Below are 19160 nucleotides of genomic sequence, written 5' to 3' on the forward strand. Positions count from 1 at the left end.
ATTACAAAGACGACGTAATGTCTCACATTGGATCCGTAAAATATAGTATTTTTATGGTCTATTATTCCCAAAATGACACTAAAATAACTGCATTCTTTGCAACAAGAATAGCAAAAATACATACGTAAAATACACGCGAAATAAATTAATGCCATATAAAAGAATGCCTATCGAGGTCCATGTTTTGATGCCACAAAATAAGTGACACTTTAAAATAATAGTACTACATCCATAACTGTTCTATTTACAAAATCTACCAAATTAAAGGGTTCAGTTTTTCTAAACACTGGTCGAAGAGTATAAGCTTATATAGGCTACTGCCTTTACCACAAAATCAGCGTGTTTTATTAAACGTAAGAAGACAGGACACTGCCTTAGCAAAATATATCAGTGTCAGACCTCAAAAGAATATAGCTATATTTTATATAGGCCTATATTTTTTTTGCATTTCAAGGAAAATAAACAAAACTTCTCGGTTTGCATTTGTTGTGGCTTACACATTTCACGCTCTCAATTTCATTTGCAACTCCGTTAACATATCAACCCATTTGAAAGCGAAAGGCTGTTTTGTTAGTTCTGTTTTACATTTTAAAATTTCGCTGAAAAACATGACCAAGACGTTAATAAATAGGCTACAGTTTTTTTTTTCCACATAATTTTTACACCCGGCGACATAAAATGTCAGTTTTGATTTTTCGATTTAGAAAAACATCATGTAGCCTACTACAAAAATCAAATTTCTATCACAACCTCTGCGCATTTTATTTTACCCACAAATTCATCCAGTTCAACGTTTGATGGAGTCTTTCTGACAGAGGAAATAAAACGACAAATAAATAGCTCCCACAGTCTTTGTAGAATTACATGACAGTTTGATCAATTCATCTATGTAAATGTTTCTGTTGAAAAACAAAAAAGTATAACGATAATAACAGATGTCCCTGGAATTTCTGTGGAATAGATTTACACAAAAATATGAATTAAAATAGAAGCAAAATAATACAATAAGAAAATAAAAATAATAATAATATTTTCTGATTGTTGTATTATATTTACACATAGTGACGTATAGCAAGCCCCTTGGAGAAATCTTTTCATTTTTCAAATCTACCAGTGTTTACATTTTCAGTAAATCATCACTGCATCGTGTCCCTAAAAATGCGAACGCGGGACTAACACAATGAAGAACCATAAAGCACAGGAAATAAAAACCAAACAAACAAACAAACAAACAAACAGTTAAATCCAAAATCCCAAGTTGGCTATCTTATTACTAGCTCCAATGTTGGGTAAACGTGGAGAATATTTAATAATAATAATAATAATAATAATAATAATAGTGCTAGGTTTCAAATTGATATGCTTGATAAATGATGGAAATATAAAATACACAAAACCGCTTTGTCATATGAAACAATGAAGAATCGTTTGACTTGAAATGAAAATATTGCGGGTCACATCACTTGCTTTTCCCATTCCCCACGATATTGTGTAAATAATCTCTATTTCAAAATAATTAAAAAAGACATTCAAATGATTCAGATATATAATATTGAATTCGTTGGGTAGAAAATAGTGCTAACATTGTTGAAGACTGAACATTGTTTACTATACATAAACATATAGTAAAGTCAGCTCATAATTTATAAAAAAGCAGCTGAATGTGGGTTAAAAAGCAACTGACTCACGCAAGAGATAGCAAGCAATATTCGGCTAAATGACTATAAATATAAAGGCAAAATATACCAGCTCTAATGTTAAAACAAATGAGACCAAAATAAAATAAACAAAGACCTCTAAAATCTTTTCCAAATTCAAAATAATACGAAAAAGTGCTCAAGTGAGAGAATAACGTAACTATGTCCTTTAAAAATTATACAATATGTACAGCACTGTGTGGAGTCCTGTGAAACAATTGTATTTTATGGTAATGACTAAATCGAAGGAAATGCCAGGTTTCTATCACTAAGCCCTTCGGTGACCTGTCTGCAGCTTGATGCTAGAAGTTTCTTTTTATTTTTCCAATTTAGACCCATCCGTATTGATAAGATGGAGAAGGAGATCAGAATCAATTGTGTGAGACTAATTTCTTGGCGCCAAGACTACAACATCTGTTTAGTGTGACCTTGCACCTCACTCTATGAGTAGGCGAACTGGTACATAACCATGATGTATCTAAAATAATAATAATAATAATGTTTAAAGGCCTTTGATCCCAAGTTGTTGAACACTGTGGGGTGGATGCATGTCACACTGATGTTGTTTTTTCAATCGAATCGATGTTCACCCTCAGTCGCCCACAACAAAAGTAAAAATGGCGTGTACTATTTGTCAAATGCTGCAGCACTAGTCACTTTTCAGGCTAATCCTACAAAAGAAAATGCCGTGAATGTGTCTAGATGTAAACTACTGTCTATGGGACACCCATGCTCGCGTTTGAGGGACATTTCGCTCGTCTCAAAGTGTTTGATAAATAGTAGGGTTACACCTTAAAACTGCGTCTTTTCACAGTGCTGGGTATTCACAGAACAACCGTTCTCTTTGCTCGCGCGGGGAACGCACGGTCCCCTCTGTTGCAGCAGTACGAATTTTGAGTAACATTGAAGACGGATATAATCTGCTCTCCCGCCTCAGTAGTCTAAACCGCAGCTGCTTTCATTTTGGATAGTTCCAATGTGAACATAATCATAAATGAAGACTGAGGCAGTCAATATGATAGATATGTCCTTGTTTTTGAAATTGTTTTTGTTTTTTTTCTCACTGAACTGGCGTCTGAACCCCGTGATGCGGCGGCGTGTCTCCGTATACGTCCTCGGTACCCGGTAGAGGTCCGCCAGGAGGAGTCATCCGTTTCTCTTTCTGTCTCCTGTTACAAAACCAAACCCTCACTACCTCTTTTTCCAACTGCAGACTGTCCGCCAGTGAAGTAATTTCCGACGCGGCTGGCTTTGGGCACTTAAGGAAATGGCTCTCCAAAGCCCCTTTGACGCTTACCTCGATGGAAGTCCTCTTTTTCCGTTTCCTCCCCTGCGCAGCTATCTTGTCCAAGCTCGTGGGACTGCCAGATGTGGAGTCTGCCTCCTCCAACCACTTGTTCAACAAAGGCTTGAGCTTGCACATGTTTTTGAAGCTGAGTTGCAGGGCCTCAAACCTGCATATCGTGGTCTGCGAAAACACATTTCCATAGAGCGTTCCCAAAGCTAGTCCGACGTCCGCCTGCGTGAAGCCCAGCTTGATCCTCCTCTGCTTGAACTGTTTCGCAAACTGCTCCAAGTCGTCCGAGGTCGGCGTGTCCTCGTCCGAGTGGTCGTGGTGACTCTGGTGCGGCTGGTGCTGGTGCTGGGACGGTGGATGGCCGTGGTCGCTGAGATGCGGGCTGTGGTGGTCCTCGTGCGCGTCGCGCATGCTGTGGTGGTGGATGCTCTGGCCGCTACCCGGGATGAGACCGTTCACGCTGAAGCCGGGCTGCGAGTAAATAAGGCTCTGTCCGTTCGAAGTGGCCATACTGGGGATGTGAGCTGCCGTCGTTGTTCTCCATGCCCTTGAATCGTGATGGTTCCCGTGCGTCTGATGTACCAGGTGGGGTGGCCGCGACTGATGCTGTAAATTGCTGGAATTGTGCATGTCGTCCCGGGGGCTCTGCACCGCTGGCTTGATGTCCTGCTCGCCGAGGGGACTGGACGACCACGGTCCTCCTTCTCCGTGTGACAAGGCTGTTATCCACTGGTGCGCGTGGCTGAGCGGGTGACTGTTGCTCTGCAGTGAGTAGTCACTCTGCAACAGGGTTTGCGCGTCCCTGTAAGCCGTAGCTTGCTGCATGCTCCCAGGCTCCGAGTGTACAATAGATGGGCTGGAGGTGAGGATATTGTAATGATTGGATGCTGTAGTCGCCATGACTCTCGGAGCCGGACTGATCGCTCCTATTAAAGGAACCTTGCATTTGACAGTTACTCTTTTGCCACAGGCGTCTCCCAGGCTCTTTGCCAAGTGGACGTAGCGGCGCGCACCTGAGCTCCGCCCCTCGTCGACGCTCATTGGGTGGAAAGGGATGATGGACGCACTTTTTTGAAGGCAGCCTTCAGCTCATTGGATGCTCGAGAGTCTAAACAAACACTGCCTCTTTCCCTCAAAAGAACTCCGTGTCCTGCAGCACCTCTGAAATGTGAGGGACCGACGGGCCACCAAGACCGGAGCGAAGAACATCAAAGGTTATAATTTTTATGACTTGGAGAGAAATTCATTTCAAACTTGTCTGTTATGGAATTTGCGATTGAATGCGTATGTATGTGTCTTATTTAATAGAATTTATGCATTTGCCAAAAAAACAATAAATGAAATTTATTTTATATGATGTCCTTTCATACATTTATTGATTACCGGTTCTGGGGATTCATTTGTCAATTAAGGGAAACGATTTAATCTTTCTAGCGCGATGTTTGCTGGCCTAACTATGAGCAAGGTATTTGGACACAGTGAACTTTATGGACTTTACAGAGTATGTTCATAGTTTTAGGGGGAGAGAAAAAAAACATTTTGCCGCTTTAGACGAGGAAAAGGTGTTAACTAATTTTTAAAATGTCGTTTGTCTCATTCAGACGTTTGATTTTGAAGACCTGCCACAAACAAGACTTTAATGAATACCTGGTTTTTGGTCACCACAGGCAATAACTTGGATGATCTTACTGAAATGATGCTGTATCAAACTGTATCAGTCAAAGTGAAATTTAGTAACTTCGCAAACAACAACAAAATAATAATAATAATAAAAAAGAAACAAAAATTGGTATTTATTTTGAGGAACGTATTTCATTTAACATTCGTTTCTAATACATATATATATAGGCTATATATTAGTGTACATTACAACAGTTTAAAAGTAAGTAATAATGAGAAAGAGAAACTTGACATTTTGTTTTATGTTTTCATTTTTCTCATGTTTGTTGTTTGCAGCAGTATAAGTTTTACTTTACCATCTCATAAACAAATGATATAAGCGTTAGTAGGGACACGTACTAAAAAGTGAATGAAAGACAGCTGCACTTAGGTAAACGAAGTAAAATACAATTATTTTTATTATTGAAAAAAGGCACAAAAAAATCAAGGAAAGAAAAAAAAACTCCCATATGAAACCTTTTTAGGATTAGTTTGCGTTCACCTTAAAGTGATTTCAGATAAAACAAAGATATGCCGATTTGGTTCAAACAGATGATAGGCAACAATTCACAGACAGTAGCACGTGTGTTGCAGAGCCTTATGGTGCCAAAAACATGCCATTTATTAGAAGTAGTAAGTGACCAATAGGTTTATTTTACTTTATGTCTAATTTAATTAAAATAGAATTATATAAATAGAATTACTGCAAACATCTAGTGGGCATTTTCAATAGGCTATCTAATTACAATTCTCTTTTAGCCAATAACTGTCTCTATAAATCTTTTTTTTTTTTTTTCATGGTGTACACACGTCAAAGGAATATTTCAGAGGGAAAAGAGTGGGCCGTTTGGGACCGCAGGTGTCTAAAGCTGACCAGCTGGCTCCTCTGTGAGCCTCTGTAAAGAAAAGCACACGACATTGTCCGAGGAGGGGGACATTTTTTCAGCAGCGCTGCTGGTTGCTATAGAGAGCAGTAAATTAAACAACGCCGCATACGTCACCAGTATCGCCTCCTCTGGAAGGCTCTACGTAAATCAGAATGGGTAATGGACAAAAGACAAAAAGAAACAAAAAAGGCAGAGAGAGAGATCAGCTGATTTTAAGGAACTGTTTAAAGGCAGTAAATAAAGTGTAATTTGCACAACTAATGAACTTTGAAGCAGGGCGTACAGCACCTTCCAATTACGCATCACTGAACAATAGTCTACATGATAAACAAGATAGAAATCCCAATAAAATCCATGACTTAGGCTAGGTCTGCAAAAACATTCAACACATTTACCCTAAGCATTATAAACTCCAGTCTTTTACATAGGCTGAGTGAAACATATTAATTAAAATAACTTATAGAAAAGACAATTACTATTTTATGTTTATGAAATGTAAAAGTGTTATTTTAATGTGATTATGGGCATACACACGCTCATCTTGTTTGAAATCTTTCAATTTATTTGTTTCTAGAAAGGAAGGGCCTATAAACCTTCTAAAGTTCTTGTTGCACAGTGGTCTGGTTTTATAATTTTCCGATATCAAAGTAAGATTTATAAAATTACACAAACACGAAAAACCCCGAGGCACATATCAGTCAACCAGGGAAAACAGGTAAAAGACGCAAGAAAATCTCGACAGACAGCCTAATTGTGTCAAAGCGCGTGGGGGGTTAAAGGGCGTTCCAAAAAACGAAAAAAAGAAAACTTTAAAGACACGTTCCGGAAATTCATCCGCGTAATAATGAACATCATTGTAGCGTAACAGTGAAATCACCCAAATCAAAAGAACATTTATGGCAATTAAGGTTGTAATTCAGAGAATTACCACAACGCCACAGAAGCTTAAATAGTCGTGTTGGGAGAAAACCAAAGCACATTACTTTAATGGTATAATATGCAAACTATGGATCGTTCAATTACATGGCTTAACAACGCATAAATGATGCGAGTCTTGTTATTTGGACTGTGGGGTCTATGGTAATTCATTTGGAAGGGCCAGCGCGCTCTCAAATACAGTGAAATCTATTTCTGAGCTCCGGGAGCCGCTGCCAAACTACATTTAAGGGAATAAAAATTAATGACAGAGAATCTGAGCGTTAAATTAACAGTAATTATATGACCCGCATGCTGTAAAGATTCCATTTTTTATGGTCTAATTAGGTAACTGTCTCCCCATACATCAACATATTTCCCTCTGTGGATTTCACACAAGATCCCGGTCATGTTCAAATACTGATTGAAAATAATTAATTACATTTTACAAAGACATGCTTTAAATCACACAATAATCAAACTCTTCTCCTAGTTACGCTAATCATTGACGGTCTGGTCACCTGAAACGTAGCAAAAGCTGGGATTATCAAAATATCTAAAAATGAATGCAAATAGGAAATTGGGGGTGGGGGGATGTCTTAGTAGAAGTACATATTGTTTCATACAGGTAGCCTGTATAGAGGTTTCAACAACGTTTTCAAACGTACAATAGGTTTTAGTTAGATTACAAGTTCGTCTGAGCGTGTACTTTATAACTGTTGCCAAATCCGCAAATAAGCAGGTAACCATAGCAACAGCACGCCAGTCACGCTCTTTCCTTTGCGGTAAGTGTCTGGCGGTAAGTCAGTAGGCTAATGCACCACAAATCATTAATTATATTACAAACATACAATGAAAACTTTAGTGTTTTAATTAAGAAGTATTTTCTTTAGGTAAACAAACTATTTTCGTTGCGAAAAAGAACGTCGACAGATTGCGCCCCCAAAACTACCACTATTTACATTAGGCCTACGTTTCAAAATGAATTTAAAAACTAAATAGCTGGTTCCCGAAAGTAAATGTATAATTCGGATTGCATATAGCATTCTAGTAAACAAATGTGAATTAGTTATTAATTATAAAAAGGAAATTAGACCGTGCGCCAGCCTGTGTATGGTTGTTGGAGATGGGGAGAACTACCTCTGTCAGTGGGGGAGTATCCTTACAGCCCTTGTTGAACAGGTCTTGCACCGAGAATCTAGTAATTCCATGCAATTAATGCACACAAAGACATCGTTAAATCTGCCCCTCACTACAATTGGCTACCGATTGTCTGCATCCATTGTGGGGGGCGCAAGAGACCACCCCTGTGAGGCAAAGTGGAGACCTGTTATGCGATCCATCCACGCACCAAAAGTGACTCCAGCAAATTCAGACACTCTGTATCATTCCATTTGAGCAGGATCAGTTGAAGAACTGTGGTATTTTATCCTCCACACAAGAGCCATGATCGAATGACACAACCTATGAGATGGAGAGAAATCATCTATACTTTGCTTTATTTACTGTTATCCCTGAATAAATAACCCTGCCAAATAACAGACTGACTGCCTGAATTAATTTGAATCAAGCAACTAAACCTTTAATCACTTCAACATGCTTTCCAATGAACAACAGGTTGCAGACAAAACCCCATTTTAAGGATTTCAACTACTCGCGTGCAATATTTCATTACATTCAACTTTATGAGACTCAGAATTAAAACACTGAACTGATTTTCAAAACATGTCTACTGTTAAAGAAGCACTCAATACTTTTTGCTAATTAAAATGGTTTATTATTTATACTTTAATTAATTATAAGAAATAAACAGCACTTGATGTACGTTCATATGAAACATTTAAGCATGTCAGTCCAAATAAAGCTGGTTATTCCCCATCATGGGTGCCATCATGTTAAAATTCATCAAGTTACCATTAATAACAATAACATCAGTAACATAAACAAACTTCATGCAATCAGTCCCAAAGGAGTCACTATAAAGGTCAAAACCACTGGTACTATTGGGACGAATAACAGACAGCTAAATAACAACTTACTGAGTGCACCTTTAAGGCTGCCTTAGTGACATTTGCAGAGTCATTTAAGACTTAGAATCCTAAAAAAAAAAAAACATATCTCAAGTGACAACAAGTTACTTCAGAAACAGTTTATGTCTTTTCTATTAGTGACTCTAGTTGTCTTCAAATGAGAGTAGGGTTAGCACAGCAAACTCCAGGACAGTTGTAATGCACCAAACACATTGCTAGAGGGATTGTAGGCAGGTTGCCTACCTGAGATATACCGGGCCTACAAACTCCTCTCGATCTGTATAGAGACATGAGCGAGCTCCTGGTCCCATCGCTCATGTGCAGCTCGATTAGCCCCACGTGTCTCGTTCTTCATATGTGGAAGTGCAGCAGATGGTCGGAGATGCACCGTGTTACGAGGCTGCGGCGGTATGTAACGCTGTTCTAATTGAAACATCAATATTGCAGCAGAATCCCGCGGTGGAACAACACTGCAAGTTTGGACAAAGATTACAGATGAAAGTTCTCCTGGACATTACATCTGGGAACAGTTTTCATGTAAATCGCTTTATGATCCTTAATGTAGTGTGGATTGCATATGTAAGCACTAAGGGATGGGTTACCAGCATCCGTAAGACAATAAAATAGTCATCATGGCCTGCAACGCTTTTAATAGTAACACTTTGTATGCACCTGCTTGCCACTCTTAGTAATCATCATATAAATACACAAACACTTCCTAAGACTGTCTACTTGCCCATACTGAGAGAAAAATAAGATTAGAGTACAGTAAGGTGTTCATGTGTTCAAAAGTCTTATGCCGGTTTCAGACTACACAATGTTTTTGTCGGTCACGATAGTCAATGTGTCAGATTATACGATTTTGACTCCTAAAATCTTGTGTCATGGACAAGAAACATGTCAGACTACACGTTGCTACCCGAACATTCATCGTGTGCCGTTTTTAACCCCGTGCTGTCATCGAGAAGGTGGGACTATGGACTGACAGAAGGTGCCGTGGGTATAAACAAACAATGGCTAGCAGCGTGTATTGCTGTCTTGTCGTCAGAAAAGCCCAAAAGTGGACACATATCTGGATTGCATGGATATTTGGATTTCCTCCAAAGAGAACTGAGGTAACATATGTTTTATTTACCTTTTTTTCACTCTGTCACGGTAACTTATTGTTGTATTGTTGCCGAATCGGCCGAAAAAAAGCCGTTGAGGACCAACTTCAGCCGACGGTGCGGAACACACTGAGAAAACTTAGTCAGCTGGAGAACAAAAACTGCCCGATGGCCGACTGTCGGCTTGGTCTGTTGTGACATCGTGAAGCATCGCAGACGCGGCATCGGTTGTCGTCCACTATGACACACTACACGAGTTGAAACGATCAAATATTGCGTCCCGATACCCAATTGCCGTTTACGAATCCCCACGACACCCTACGTCAAGCAGATCATGGCAAAATCGGGCTAAAATCGTGTAGTCTGAACCAGGCATTAAAGGGATAGTTCACCCAAAAAATGAACATTCTGTCATCATTTACATTCACTCATGTTGTTCCAAACATAAGACTTTGGTTAATCTTCAAAACAGTTTTGTTAATTCGCAAGTTGTTACATCAATAAATTGTACATATAGGTTCAGACCGTCCATTAGGAACTCAGCATCTCATGCACACGTCCACATGGAAACAAATCCACACATGCACATAGTCGCACTCTTAAGTTTGACCTTTTGGTCAAACTTTTGCTCTGTTTGCTCTGCAGCGGAGATCTGAGATTTGTACTTGCACCAGTTGATCTTGACTCTGTTACTTGATGTTTACTGTAGTGGTTTGAATGTCAGCCCTATATATGGGGTTGAAGTCATGATTTGAATGCATCTCTTTGGATCGCTGAGGATGAAATTCAAAGCTATTTGAATACAGACAACAAGATTCAAGAATTCTGCCCTATCTGACATTGCTGTTTGAAACTCCAGACACCCTTCCCCCAAGCATGGACCAATGTCCACCCCAAAATGGTAAAGGTTCTCCCCACGTTAATGGATAAAACAAAGGACATCATTTGTAGGCCAAGTATTGTCTGAGCCCTCTCCTCAGCCTCCGTCAACCAATCCAATACAGCCCTAAGGAAAATAACCAAAGCTCTGCGTTTGGACTGAGGTTGGAAGGTCTATTTGCCTCTCCGTCAAGCATCGATTTATCCTACTCTCCAATTTATTTCTCCTCCTCGTTCCTGCGATCCATAAGGCTCCTGCCTCTGGGGGAAGAACCAGAGGAGAGACGGCGAACGGCCTCCCAACACATTCAAAACCTGATATACAGCCTTCCACAACATAAACCGATATGTACCTTTACTTCACAGAGAAGAAAACATCCCTGAAAGCATCTGATATAAAGTATGTCTAACGTTACCCAGACTGTGATAAATTACAAGGTGCTACACATGGTTTTTGCTGATTTATATATTGATAAGGATGTTGCCAATATTACTGAAATTTGAACCATCAAGGGATTTCCTTGATCCTCATAATGCAATGCCAATCAACATAAATCTTGCATGCCAGTTATGCTGAAGAAAACAATCAATAAAAATTCAGATACATGGCTTGGAAGGTAGTCCACGTGCTCCAATATGTTGTGTAGTCTTGCATATTTGCAGTATGAGTTTGAATCAACCTGGGGTAATTTCCCATCCCACTTCCCCCTTTTCTCTTTATGGTTTTCTGTCACATCTCATCAGTCCTGTCAACAGAAGTGACATAAATAAAATAAAAACAGAAATGGGTTCACTACTATTCAAAAGTTTGGGATTGGTAAGATCTTGCTGAGCAGAACATGTTTTTATGCTCACCAAAGCTGCCTTTATTTGATCAAAAACAGTTATATTGTGAAATATTACAATTCAGTTGCCATTACTCCGGTTTTCAGTGTCACAAAATCCTTCAGAAATCATTCTATTATACTGATTTGGTGCTCAAGAAACATTTATCATTATAAATGTTGAGAACAGCTGCTTAATACTTTTGTGAAAACCATGATACATTTTTGGGGATTCTTTGATGAATAGAAAGTTCAAAAATCAGCATTTATTTGATTTTTGTTAAATATCTTTACTCTTTACTGTCACTTTTGATCAATTCAATGCATCCTTGCTGAATAAATTAATTTATTGACCCCAAATTCTTCAATGGTAGTGTATATTAGCACCAAAAGACATCTAAAAAATAAACCTAGCTATGACTAATGCAAACTAAGCCATTATTCTAAATTACAGTAATAGGGGAGTGGCATTATGAGTATTTTAGTTATTATTTATAGGTATCATTATGAGAAGCATTTTGAACAATCATATAGGCCAAGAGATTCCAATGTGTGCTGTATTCATTACCCAACAAGTAAGAAATCAGATTTATTCTGGCCATATCTATTTTTGCAAAGAACAGTCCTGATGTACAGATCTAAAAACAAGCAGCTCTCATTCTTGAAACAATCCTTCACAAAAGAGTCCTGAGAGAGGCCTGACATGTTCCTATACCTGAAATCGATCAATGCCGATCTGGGCAGGGGAAATTGAAATCTATAGGAAATTAGATGGTTTCAATGATTTATTGGAATACTAAATCACTCAGTGCAATCCAGGCTGTCGTACTGTACCTTCAGTGCTACTTTGAGGCTGCTGGGATGCCGTCAGCGCAAAACTTCTGATATCATAGGCCAGTCAGATGCATGGTGAGATACTGTTTCTCATGACTTTGAGAGAGAGAGAGTTAAAGGGGTCATGAACTGCATTGTTTTATTGTTTTAGAATTCCTAGAGTGCACTTGTACAAAGTTCTGGCATGAAACTCTAATGGGCAGGCTAATAGGTCCTTTAACTCAACCTGCTAAAAATCACATCATTATCTATAGGTCACAGATGATTGGTTCCTGCTGTATTAGTAGCCAATAAGCTTGTGTGCTCAATCTTTAAATACATGAGTTAGCATTTGCTTAGCAGTGTAGCAGCTTCAGAAACCCTCCACCTTCCCCAGCTCCACCTGTATAGATCTGCTACGGGTTATTCATGTACGCTATACTGTACAGCAGCAGCATGTCTTACTTGCTCACAGCAGCGTGTCGTGTATGTATTGACAGTAGCAAGTCCCGTACTTGCTCTGCAGCAGCAGCAGCAATAATCAACAGCAGCAGCAATAAAGGCAGCAGTGTAGCAGATCTATTCCGCCAAGACCAAACATATCTCAGTGCTTCCCACAGGTTTGAAATATACTTGCAGTGGTAGTCAGGTGAAAAATCCTCCTATTACCCACGGCACAAAAATGGTCTACTACATGTGACAAACAAATAATTTGTGATTTTTAACAATATTTTTTATTTATTGAAATTAATTTTAATTACATAGGCTACTATTACATTTAATTAAATACTAATATTATTGAATAATGTGTCAAATAATGTTCTTAGGCTTTTCTTCCTGTGGGGGAGCATCCCAGCCAGAGACTACAATAGTTTACTATGAATTAAAAGGATATCAAAATAAATACAATTTATTGTGTAACCAAATGCCCAGAAGAAAAAAAAACTTAGAGTGTGACTTTTAACAATCCCGAAATACACCGGGACTCTTGTTTTGAAATGTCTACACTATTGCGGGCTGATTCTTCAGATGAGAGACCGTCTCTAAAACATATTATATAAAAGTCATACCGAAGACATTGTCATAATTCATAAAACTCGAGTATATTAGCAATTGCTTGGCATAATGGTGCGCTATTCATTGATTGGGAATCACTTTGAAGCAGTCTGAAACACTGTTGCGCGAAACCCTGTAAGATGTGCAACAGCGCCGCCTTTGTGGCCTTTGTGAAATATCCACCGCGTCTCTGCAGCGCACGTGGGAATGTCAGAGGGAGTAAACAGTTCTCGCGCACAGAACCAGCAGGTAAGAAACACGTAGGGCGAGGGGACATTTTTCACTAGTTAATCGATCGCGGATGGTTTCATTAACTCGGGCGGATAAAAAAAGTATAAGATGATAAAAAATAATAAAAGCAAAAATGTGTCTCCAAATATACTTGGGCGGCCGTTAATATACCTTGGCGGCCCGCCCAAGTAAAGTCTATGTGTGGGAAGTATCTACATTGTCATACCTATTACCATGCCAAACACTCCGAGAGTTGTCATGACAGAAATACTGTTAGTATGATTTTTACATCAAAAAAAAAAAAAAAAAAAAAAAAATTGCAACTCAAAACTTACTTACATGTTGTCGCATTACTGTAGAGTCCATATCATAAACTTCTGTTTGCAAAGCCTGCTCCAAAATTGCAACTGATTTGTCAAGGACTCCACAGTATAATGTACCGCATAAAAAATAATTAATGCTCAACTGAGACATTCACATTGTTGAAAATAAATAAAATAACCACATTCCTAGAATTAGGATCCTTTGGAAGGTGTTATTTTTAGTCCAGTGAGTGATCCTGTGCTTTTCTCTCTTCCTCATCTCACCAACACCAGTAGGCAGGGCCAAAGTTGCAATGGTGAAGTAGGTGTTGATTTTCTTCTGCAGAGGCGGTCTTTCACCTATCTATTAGGTCATAAATAGGCACATTCCAGGACGAGTCGTTTGCTGGGCTTGGTAACATTAGTTTTCAGTTCTGAAACTTACAAGATATTCTTATAGTATGATGACCTCTTATATATCAAAAGCTCAAGGAAAATTTGATTTCTCAGTTCATGACCCCTTTAAAGTCTGTCCTCTGAAAGAGTGACACAAAGTGAAAATACAGAGAAATTCTAAGTGCAAACCCCCCAAAAGGAGACCAAGACAAGAAAAGGAATGAAGAAATTGCAAAATGAGGCCTAAAAACTTCACTTCTTGATTCAGAGGAGGAAAAGAGGGCACAATTCCATCCTCACTTGCTTTGTCCACATTTAATTGCTTTTTTTTAACAGACGTGAAGGGAAAAATAACAAGACAACAAACCCCCCTCCAAACATAGCAGCGGCAGCAGCTAATGGAGGGGGTGTAATTGTGAATGGAGGCATTCATCTGGAGATGCGGCTGGTAAATTGCTGCAGACAATGCATAGTGCAAGGATGCTCAGATCGCCGGCGTTTAGAGACGCTGGGGTAATTGCCCCTCCGCAGAGATGGAGGGAAATGAGCGGGAGAGAAAGAAGGAGATGGCGAGAGAGGGAAGGTGGAGAAAAGTGGATATCAGAGATGGGGCTGGCGAGGACGAGTCTAGAGACTGAAAGGGAGAGCGTGGAAGGAGAGGAAGAGGAAAGCGAGTGTGTGTTTACATGGAGAGAAGATGATGTGGGGGAGGGTGATGACTGCAGTGAAATAGGTTCTCAGCACTGCACTTTGCAGAAGAAATAGCCGTCAACCCAAAGAAAATGGTATGAAGGCAACACTGTGTACTCAAGTGCAAAATGTCCTCAGATGCATGAGATGCATAGAGAACTATATCACAAGTCTAGACATTAACATTTAAAGAAAACATCCAAGGTCACAAACTCAGGAAGAAAGCGCGTAGTCACACGCAAACAGACGCACACAGCAAGGGATGAAAAGAAGAAAACAACAACAAGCATTCACAGACAAAACACATCTGTCAACAGAACAGCATCCTCACTAGAGAGAAACATCAGGGAGTAACAATTCAATTAAACACATCATCCTGGTTAAATTATGGCTACATAATCACTGCAATTCACCATTGCCTAGAATTACAAATTCACAACACAATGGGCTGAAACGCAGCAAGAGAGACAGGACCATTGATAGCTTTGGCAGAAACGAGATGGTGTGTTTTGATACACTGAGCCGCTTGCAGCTATTAAAGTCTGAGGCTGCGTGAGGAGTTTTGAACTTTTGAAGTTATATTTTCATCAGATACCCGCACTAAATGTCTCAATCTGTATTTAATTAGGCAATATACAGAGCCGTTCTGTTTGTAGTCCTAAAATGTGGAATGGAATTAGCATTTTCAAGCCATGGCTTCCCTTGGGAATTCCCTCAGGAGAAATATGGGGTTTTAAGAATGATGGTTTTGGATTTATGAGTAAAAGAAGGTCTGCGGTTATCATTATTGGAAGAAACACTCCTACAACACAAACACATAAGTTGCTGAACTACAGATACCACAAAGATGTAGTCTACTGTTTGGGGACAGTAAGATGTTTTGTTTTAAAGAAAATAAATCTTTAATTCAGATAAATAAAATAAATTAAGCCTTTGTGAGCATAAGAGATTTCTTTCAAAAACATTTAAAAAGTCCTACTAACCCCAAACTTTTGAATGACAGTGTACTTTGTAGAACAAAGCAAGAAAGTTTCTCCAAATGATGTTAAACTATTCATAAATCCAAACCAGCAATCTAAAAACCTATTGAAAATACCACCTATTGCACATTAGACTAACACAATGACATTGTGACTACATGAATTCAATTGTGTGTGCAATATGGAAGTTAAGCAAAAACTGCAAATATAAGATGGGTGAATTTAGGGTGAATGGGACACTTTTTGCCATTGAGATGAATTTTTTTCTCTGTATTAAAAAATGTATTTAGTTACCACTTATAGTACACTTATGAGCTCAAGTGTATTACAAGTGGTAACTAAATACATTTTTTGTTTAATATAGAGATAGTATGTTAAAAGCACATTTTAGTTCATATTCATGGTGTCTCAAAATAACACAGTTGAGTACACTTAGATGTTCTTAAGTTTCTCTTAAGAAGTACTAAAGAAGAATTTTTAGTATATTAAGTACAAAATTAGTGTGTGAAAACAGAGCACTTTAAGTACATCATGGAAGTGTACTTCGCACGCTTCGGATGTTTCGAACTTCCCACGCCCTTTCACGTGTTCTAGCGCTTGAATATTTACATAAGAAAGGCTTAAATTTTTGTGATGATGCAGCACTGTCCCATCAACTGTATAGAGCGGCATTCACATTTGTTCACTTTCATGTTCTCATAACATTGCATTTTTAGAACTCATAAAAATGTTACCGACCATTTGGCAACCTACACCAACACCGATTTTTACTCGCATTTGGTGCTTAGTGAGTATTAATTTTAGGCCCTGTATATAATATACACCAGAGCCGCAGACATTGCCCTTAGCACGAATGCTCTGACACATCAAGCAGCAAGTGTGACTTGTGATATTTCCTCAACACCCCATCATTTCCTGTCCACTCTATTCTACTCCACTCAATTATAAAATATAATGAAAGGTGTGATAGGAAATTAATGTTGAAGGTGAAAGACTATTTAAAAACTGTCAAAAGCAAAAGTTGGCTTTTTGTTTTGCCTTTTTGTGTAGAACTGACAGAAAGTTTTCATAGTGCAGATCTACAACCTTTGATTTTTGAGTCATGTTAATGATTTAAAACAACGGTCTATAATAGTACATTTAAACTTGAATGATTTTACTACTGTGTACGTTCTGTACTGTATACTGGCTATTTAATAACAATTTTAAAAAATAGTTCATCCAGTTACATTTCTCTTAATGAAACTGAAACTATCAGAAGAAAATAAGCTATATATAAACCTAATTATTTATTTCAAAAGGTCTTGTGTGTGTATATGTGTGCTTAGAACAGTTGGCAGATGGACAAGCGGTGTGAACTGTGCTAATGCTCTGCTGAGTGTCCATGTCTCACCCCTAAATACCGTCCCCTCCTCGGCATTGTGGTTAACAAGAAGGTAGCTGGCGCGGCACGGCCGACACACACCGCTGACACGAGACGGCCGGGGTCAGCAGGGGTCACGCGGTAATTACACATATAACTCCCTCTGTGAGCAGCAGGCCGGCTGAGCTTACAGCCACTGGTTACTGTGACACACACACTCTCACGCAGAGCGTCATATAGTGCTGACACACGCTGAGAGTGGCCGGTGCTCACACGGTGAGAAAGTGATTACAAGGCAGGAGGAGACAACAAAGCGAGCGGAGACGAAGAGGTGCTGAAAAGTGTGATTATTAGCAGTACGCACCGGCAGGGTGGAGGTCTGTGTGACTCTGCCAGTCCCAAACAAGCTCTCGAAAACAAACCTGAAGCCTCTTTAACCTGAAGATTTCTTCTTGTTTGTGCTGCCTTCTCTGTGTGGTCTTGCTCGCAGGTCATTATTGTTCCCTTGTTATCTGCCACCTGTAAAAAAAAACACCAAAAAATGAATTGTCTGTAATTTCCTGACCACATGTTTATTATTTCATGCATTCCTCAGGATTCGAACCCATGACCTTAGTATTGCTAGTGCCATGCTCTACTGTTTTTCAGTTTCAAAGTACTATTGGCATGATAGTCTTACATGCAGTATTGCTCAAGCAAAAATACACATACGTACACACACAAAACATTTAAAAATCTGATATAATAAAAATAAATCTATACTCTTAAAATGTTAACAACCATAATAATACAATATACACAATAAAGTAAAATGCAATTAAATGCAACTTTCAGCAAAATATGAATTGGCATACTACTCTTTTCTACAGACAGTGAATGAACTATACTGAGCACTAGCAACGCCAAGGTCATGGGTTCAAATCCCAATGTATTAATTGATCAAATGTACTTTATACCTTGAATGAAATGTAATTCGCTTGGGATAGAAGCTTCTGCCAAATGCATAAAAGTAAATGTAAGTAGGATATGTTCCTGGATCAACATCCTGGATTAATATCCCTCTGACTGTATATAATTAGGGATGGGTTAAGGTTAGGACCGTGTCTGAACATTATTGTTGCTCCAGGACCAACAAAACATGTTGATCCAGGAACTTGTATTTCTTGGCAAAGTCATTGCCACCAGATGGGTAAAACTGTGGGTGGTGTAGTGGTTAATGTAAGCAAAAAGTAGCAGGTTTGATTCCCGCAAAGAGCAGCCTATTTGCTATCAACATTGTGCCACTGAGTACGACACTTAAACCTGGGTTGCTCCAGGGGGACTATTCCAGACATGTTCTGCTGTAGCATTGTCTACTGCAAGTCACTTTGGATATAAGCATCTTCTAAATTAACAAAAGCATTGTATTTTAATATATATTTATATAATAAGGTAATAGAATGCTTCATATATCTGCAGAGCAGAACACTTGAAGATCCTTGTAATACAATAGTAACACCACATGTTTTAAGAAGGATCAGGTCAGAAGATCCCACAGCTGAGCACAGCATTGATTTGTTGTGGGTAAATAAACCACTGGACACCACTGGTGGATCAATACCCTTTCTAACCTAACCAAGAGAGAAGCAATACATACAGCAATGCTGTTCACTTCCTTTAGCATTTACAGTGTTTGTTAAAGATTTCAGTGTGCATTTTAAAAACTTGGACTTCTATCCCAAATCTGTATGAACCCTGATGATGTAACTAAAACATTAAAATAAAAATTACATAAAAAATAAAATAAAAATGTATTATTTTTAGTTAGTTATCTTAATACTTTTAAAAGCATTTTTTACATGTTTTTGAAACTTTTTTTTGAATGCTCACCAAGGCTACATTTATTTGATCAAAAACACAGTAAAAACAGTTATATTTTGAAATTCTGATTTGGTGCTCAAGAAACATTTCTTATTATTATTATCAATGTTGAAAACAGTTGTACTGTTTAATATTTTTGTGGAAAAATACTTTTTTCTGTAATTAATAGAAAGTT

General features: G+C 38.6%; 1 protein-coding gene across 2 annotated transcripts in view; it reads right to left on the minus strand.

Moving 5' to 3' along the window:
• Positions 1 to 732: 732 nt before the first annotated feature.
• The window catches only part of pou3f2b (POU class 3 homeobox 2b), a 76716-nt gene continuing 58288 nt past the window's right edge, over positions 733 to 19160 (minus strand). For both annotated transcript variants that reach the window (XM_051865611.1, XM_051865609.1), the window contains exon 3: positions 733 to 17644. In XM_051865611.1, the coding sequence (XP_051721571.1) occupies positions 2758 to 4035 (1278 nt within the window). In that variant the 5' untranslated portion in view covers positions 4036 to 17644 and the 3' untranslated portion in view covers positions 733 to 2757. The remainder of the gene's footprint in view (positions 17645 to 19160) is intronic.

The sequence above is a fragment of the Ctenopharyngodon idella genome, chromosome 16 (genome assembly GCF_019924925.1).
Source record: "Ctenopharyngodon idella isolate HZGC_01 chromosome 16, HZGC01, whole genome shotgun sequence".
Lineage (NCBI taxonomy): Eukaryota > Metazoa > Chordata > Actinopteri > Cypriniformes > Xenocyprididae > Ctenopharyngodon > Ctenopharyngodon idella.